Source organism: Bison bison, unplaced genomic scaffold (assembly GCF_000754665.1).
Source record: "Bison bison bison isolate TAMUID 2011002044 unplaced genomic scaffold, Bison_UMD1.0 scf7180017864456, whole genome shotgun sequence".
Lineage (NCBI taxonomy): Eukaryota > Metazoa > Chordata > Mammalia > Artiodactyla > Bovidae > Bison > Bison bison.
The window spans coordinates 19,105,179-19,111,807 of NW_011495018.1; the positions used below are offsets into that span (position 1 = coordinate 19,105,179).

The 6,629-nt window shown below is 44.1% G+C and overlaps 1 protein-coding gene across 1 annotated transcript; it reads left to right on the top strand.

The window, feature by feature from the left end:
* The first annotated feature begins 4,003 nt into the window (after positions 1-4,003).
* LOC105002779 (MRG/MORF4L-binding protein-like) lies at positions 4,004-4,958 on the top strand. Its single transcript, XM_010859592.1, has 2 exons — positions 4,004-4,031; positions 4,471-4,958. The coding sequence occupies exons 1-2, from the start codon at positions 4,004-4,006 to the stop codon at positions 4,956-4,958; spliced, it is 516 nt and encodes a 171-aa protein (XP_010857894.1).
* The last annotated feature ends 1,671 nt before the right edge of the window (positions 4,959-6,629 follow it).

The following is a 6,629-nucleotide window of genomic DNA, read 5'->3' on the forward strand; positions in this document are numbered from 1 at the left end:
CATAGTGATTGTTGGTATTTACCAAGAAGATGAAAATGTATATTCATACAAAGCCTGCACACAAATATGTATGACAGCTTTATTCATAACTGCCCAAACTTGGAATCAGCCAAGACATCCTTCAATAGCTGGATGGATAAATATTTATCATGTAGACTAGGACATTGGGCGTTAATTAGCTCTAACGGAGAATAGCCTCTACGTGCCATGAGTAGTGTGGGTTTGCCCTCAGAACCCAGGGCTGAGTAAGTATCAAGCACAATGCCTTCCCATTGTTTCCATCCCATTCAGGACTGTAGAAGTGTACAGTCACTCAGCCTTGTGCATGGTCACCACCTTTGTGGTTCCTCTCTGTCTTCACTCACCCACAGTATCTCCATATATTACTTGGACACATATACTTTCCACTGACTTTGCCCAAGCTTTCATAAGCTGAAAGAAAACCAGTTATTGATGAGAAATGCAAAACACAAATAGCACTCTACTGACAAATAATGATGAAGCACATTTGGCCATATGTCAACAAGCTTAAAGATAGGAGGCTGACTGTGATTAATATCATGTGCATTCCCCTCAAAGAGTTCCATGAAACTCTCACAATTTGCAGAATTAAACTGTAGTTTGTGTGTAAACAAGATCTTAATGGTTCCTGGAAGATCCTCACATTTTAAAATAATGATCTTGAAAACCAAAACCAAACATCAGTGCCTACAAATGCTGTGAACTGTAATCGATATATCTTAAGACATTAAAAATTCACTGAGCTTAGAAGAGGATGCATCAATTAACATCTCTATTGAATATGCAAGACTGTGTCAAATCACAGATACTGTGTAGGAGGTGGTGTGAACCTGCTGTTTTTAGCACTTGAGCCATATTTATTGGGCCAAAAATGAGTTACATAAAAATGTCTTGGTAGAAATGGCAATGAGAATCCTTCCTGGGAAGATATGTTTAGCTGCATGGAGCTCAGAAAAAAAATGACTTAAAAATACATTTCTAGTGTTACAATTTATATACAGTAAAATGCACCAGATCAGGCCTGTTTAGTTTGCATGTGGCCAAGCCTGTTGGGGCTTCCCTAGTGGCTCAGTGGTAAAGAATCTGCCTGCAGTACAGGAGACCCGGATTTGATTCCTGGGTTGGGAAGATCCCCTGGAGAAGGGCGTGGCACCCACTCCAGTATTCTTGCCTGGAGAATTCCGTGGACAGAGGAGCCTGGTGGGCTAGAATCCATGGGGTTGCAAAGAGTTGGACACGACGGAGTGACTAACACTTTTGCTTTCAAGCCTGCCCAAACCTTCAGTCACATTGACTTAATCATCACGTGTGTATTGCCTCCTGCACTGAAAGTTCTAGGGCTTCAGATATAGCTGGATGCAGGGGCTCAGGTGGTATCATCAGGACAGTCTGTTTTTCAGCTTTGTTTTCTTTCTTTGCTGGTTTCAGCCACCCTCTCTCCTTGTGCCCCTCTCAATTCCCCATCTGTTTTTTTCCTGAGTTGAAGTCCAGGCAAAATGAGAACTCCCTTTTTCTTACAGTTCTGACTAAAGTCAGAGGACTGCAGCTCTTTGGCTTGGATTAGGTCACATACTTTTCCAAACACTGGTCACTGTGGCCGGGAGTTTGGAGGATCAGTTCTACCCTCTTCCCATGCGCTGGGGAAATAGGATAATTGGAGCGCTGGTTCCAGAAAACAAAGAATGGATGCTGGACAAGAAAGTTAACAAATGTCCACGAAAACTCGGAAGGAGGCTTTAATCTCTTCTTACATGAAATGGTGATGTGATGATGATATTAATGAACATAATCACTATTGCTTATGAAATCCCCACTGTATTCCAAGCTCTATCTGCAAACAGTCCTGATCATAACACCGTAAGACCAGCGTTAGTGTGCCCTTCTACTAAGGATAACTCTGAAGCTCAAAAAGATTAAATGAATTGCCAAGACAGAGTAGCTATTAAGTGAGGAAGTCAGAATTTTAACCAAAGTCTCTCATAGCTCCGTCTATTGTGCCTGTCCCTAAGTAAGCATTTCTTGCTTGTGATTTGATAGGGAAAAAATGGAGCATGTGTGTGTATGTGTGTATCTGTCTACTGAGAACTGAGAGACAGATGGCTAAGGAAACAAGTCACACAGGGGAAAAAGATGCTTTGAGACTGGGCACCCCTGACTGCATGGGCATGTCCCATCAGCAGTACATTTTGCATTTCTGGAAACGCACAGGCCCACGTGTGGTTGGGAGACCCCCGTCTATGGGGACTCTGTGAGGTGGGCAGGCAGTTTTTCCACGTCACATATTTCTATGGCTTTGTTTTCCTTGTCAAGTTCCCGACAGCTGCGAAACTTATTAAGACAGAATCGTGTTGCATATTCATCAGACGACTTGTTAATCATCTGCTAGGCCCCTTCAGAGAGCAGGAGTCCTGGAGCTCAAATGATGAATAACAGACAGCATGTCCTCACCCGCTCTTGAGGGTTGGTATTGGCAATTATATAAAAGTTTTTGGGAAAGTGGGTTTAAAGCAGGAGAATTCGTTGTTTGTGACTCCACTATGATTTCTTTTTGATCATCTACTCGTTATCTTCCTCTGTCCCCACTGTTTAGGTAAAATAGGAATACTCTCCAGTTTACAGAAGGGAAAACAGACCCAGAGAATGAATGAAGGGCTTCAGTGCAGGGCATGCTGGAATTCAGGGCTCTTAATCCTCCATTCATGGGCTTCCCTGGTGACTCAGTGGTAAAGAATTCTCCTGCAGTGCAGGAGATGCTGGTTCCATCCCTGATCCAGGAAGATCCCCTAGAGAAGGAAACGGCAACCCGCTCCAAGATTCTTGGTTGGGAAATGACATGGGCAGAGGAGCCTGGTGAAATACAATCCAAGGGGGTGCAAAAGAGTCACACACAACTTAGTAACTAAACACAGCCCTTCATTCAGCATCCCTAGGAGTGGGGATCTTTCATCTGTGCTTTGCTGCGAGAAGCTGCTCATTTGAACACATGATTATCAAAGATGTGTGCCCTTTGTCTCTTTAGTTCACCAACAAATTCCAAATTCCTAGAACAGTGCCTGGGCCAAAAAAGAGGGTCAGATATATTTGCTGAGTGAGTCCAAGCTCCCTAGACTCCAAGTAGGCACCTTACTTATGACACCCAATGAACATTGCCCAGTGTCAAGCCACTATGATTTTCAGGAGTAGTGTTTTTTGTAAGGCCTCGCAAAGAACCGCAGTGAATGCTGCTGATTCCCACAAACCCAGTCTGATTGCAAACCCTCGCTCAGGATGCCTCTTTAGATTTCTAGCAGATCTCAAAATTATGCCTCAAAATTGCTTCTCCTGTCTGCTATGTTCTTCCCTCACCACTTACCTTAAGATGGGCCCAGCTCTTGCCTTAATTCTTCCAAAGCACAGATAATGCCAGTCTGAGGTATTTAATAATCAATTTTCTCTTCTGTAGAATGAGCACAGTAATAGTGGAACCTATTTCATAGTGATTATCAGGAGTTCCTGAGACAACAGGTGTGAAATATCAGGTGTGGAGTAAGTATGGTAAGAGTTAGCTATTGTCATTATCATCAAGAGGTGCTGGAATCGGATCACTGGGTTCAGGTTCCAGCTCTGCTGTTTGGTAGCTGTGTGATCTTGTTGCTTAACTTCCCTCTGCCTCAGTTTCTCATCTGTAAAATGGGGATAAAAATGGAATTTGCCGAATAGGGCTTCTATGAGGCTTAAATGAATCAATATCTTGTAAAGAAGATGGAGTATTTGGGGACACATAGTCAGTGTCATAAATGTAGCAGCAGTGGTATCTGGCCAGATACCAGTGTCTCGGCTCCTGGAGTCCTGGGCTCTCAGGACCCGGTTTCTCCACTTCGCTTTTACTCACCACCTTCTCAGAATTCCTCACCTTCAGCCTACCCAGTCTTTCACTCATCCTTTGTCCTCTGTCTTTCTCTTCAGACCTTGTCAGAGGAAAAACAAAAATGTTAGACCCAGAATGGCTCGGTCTACGATTAAGATGGCCTGTTAGTGCTCTTGACTGAAATTCTCAACATCTCAGAAGTATATGCATGTGTCTATATATACATTTAGGCCCAGAGGCATCTGGACTTTGCCGACCACCCATCCCTCTTATAAGTCCATCTCCTGCTCCTTGACCTTGTCTCCGTCCTGCAGGGTAGCCCTGATACACCTGCTTTGAGAGTCTTCTCTTTCTGCGGGGAAGCATAATGTGCTAGTGGTTAAGAGGACAGTCTGCTGAAGCAGACAGCCCCACAGGGAAGTCTTGACTCTGTGATTTCTACCCCAGGCAATTTCCTTTCTTCTCTTGCTCCTCAATTCCCTCAACTGTAAAGTGGGTAGAATAAAAGTTACCTCATTGACTGTGAGGCTTAGAAAAGTTGTGTGAAAAAACTTTTATGTGAAAGTAGGTAGTAACATGGCAGTCATGTATAAAATTCATAGTCTGCAGTGATCCCTTTAAGTTTTTTGCTCTAATTCTAATTCTAATCTGTATCCGAGACAAGTTCAGCCAGAACATCGGTCGGCAGGTCCCATCCAAGGTCATCTGGGACCACCTGAGCACCATGTATGACATGCAGGCACTGCACGAGTCTGAGATTCTTCCGTTCCCAAATCCAGAGAGGAACTTCATCCTTCCAGAAGAAATCATTCAAGAAGTCCGAGAAGGAAAAGTGATCATAGAGGAGGAAATGAAAGAGGAAATGAAGGAAGATGTGGACCCCCACAACGGGGCTGATGATGTTTTTTCATCTTCAGGAAGCTTGGGGAAAGCAACAGAAAAGTCCAGCAAAGACAAAGAAAAGAACAACTCGGACTTGGGGTCCAAAGAGGGGCCAGACAAGCGGAAGCGCAGCTGGGTCACCGACAAAGTCCTGACCGCCAACAGCAACCCCTCCAGCCCCAGCGCAGCCAAGCGGCACCGGTCGTAGATACTCACAGCAGGCGGGTGCTGTGGTCTCGAGGCAGTGGGAGGGTCAAATACCACCGGCCCTACTGCCTGCCCTCGGGTGCCAGAGGCTCCTGAGGTGCCACTCAGACCGTCTGGGTGAGAGAGGATGAGATGGTTGGATGGCATCACCGACTCAATGGACATGAGTTTGAGTAAACTCCGGGAGTTGGTGATGGACAGGGAGGCCTGCTGTGCTGCAGTACATGAGGCTGCAAAAAGTCAGACATGACTGAGCAACTGAACTGAACTACACAGTAAATGACAGATCAGTTATCCTTACAATTTGCGGCACATTAAAATCATCTAGAGAGATTTTAAGGCTCTGAGGCTAATGGAGTATGCCAGACTAATTAGAATTTCTAGCAGCGGTGGACACTAGTATTTTTAAAATATACCAAGGGCTGCCAAGTTTGGGGCCAGTGTTATAGATTGCTTTCCAGTCTCTTTGCAAATAGCATGAACCATAGAGTTTGGCCCGGCTGTGTGATCTGATGCTGTTGTGTCTAAGGATATCTCGCCTGTGAGTGGTGTTTTGCCCATGTGTCATGTCAGCCCAGCCAGAACATAAGGGCCAAGGGAACTGACCACAGCACAGACCTCCTTGTCTTCACCATCCTGAAGCCTAGAAAGGTGTGTGTCTTGAATTCAGCATGAGTTTGTTCGTGATGAATTAATTGAAATAGAAAATAGGCTTTAGCTGGTAGAAAGGTGACCTGACAGGCCATTTCAAAGAGGTTGAAAGCTGACAGCAGGGAGTCTGAGGCCAGTCCATGCTGCTTGCTGCTTTATTTGAAATATGACACTCTCTAATTGTGTGACCTTAGATAAGTTAATTAACCTCTTTGTGCTTCAATTTCTCCATCCATAAAAGGGAGTTAATAATAAGACCTACTTCTTAGAGTTGTTGTAAGAATTAAATACAGCGCATGTGAAGTACTTAACATAATACTTCACCAGGAAGTGTTGCCTGTTACTACTATTATTATCCTGAAGACTTGTTCTAACCTGCCTCAGAGTTCAGCTACAGGCCTATGCAACAAACTGGTGTGATCATAAGATGTTTATTTCTCCGTTTCCTTGGATGGGGTCTGAGACAGTAGAGTTGCTTTATTTGGAATTCTGTTCTGCTTTATTGACTATGCCAAAGCCTTTGACTGTGTGGATCACAATAAACTGTGGACAATTCTGAAAGAGATGGGAATACCAGACCACCTAACCTGCCTTTTGAGAAACCTGTATACAGGTCAGGAAGCAACAGTTAGAACTGGACGTGGAACAACAGACTGGTTCCAAATAGGAAAAGGAGTACGTCAAGGTTGTACATTGTCATCCTGATTATTTAACTTATATGTAGAGTACATCATGAGAAATGCTGGGCTGGAGGAAGCACAAGCTGGAATCAAGATTGCCAGGAGAAATCTCAATAATCTCAGATATGCAGATGACACCACCCTTATGGCAGAAAATGAAGAACTAAAGAGCCTCTTGATGAAAGTGAAAGTGGAGAGTGAAAAAGTTGGCTTAAAGCTCAACATTCAGAAAACTAACATCATGGCATCTGGTCCCATCACTTCATGGCAAATAGATGGGGGAACAGTGGACACAGTGTCAGACTTTATTTTTCTGGGCTCCAAAATCACTGCAGATGGTG

What these genes read in the sequence shown, in the direction of transcription:
- LOC105002779 (XM_010859592.1), top strand. Translation starts at nt 4,004, where the DNA reads ATGGCTCGGTCTACGATTAAGATGGCCT. An exon ending in GTCTACGATTAAGATGGCCT is followed by an intron (nt 4,032 to 4,470) that starts GTTAGTGCTCTT and finishes TAAAATTCATAG; the next exon opens with TCTGCAGTGATCCCTTTAAG.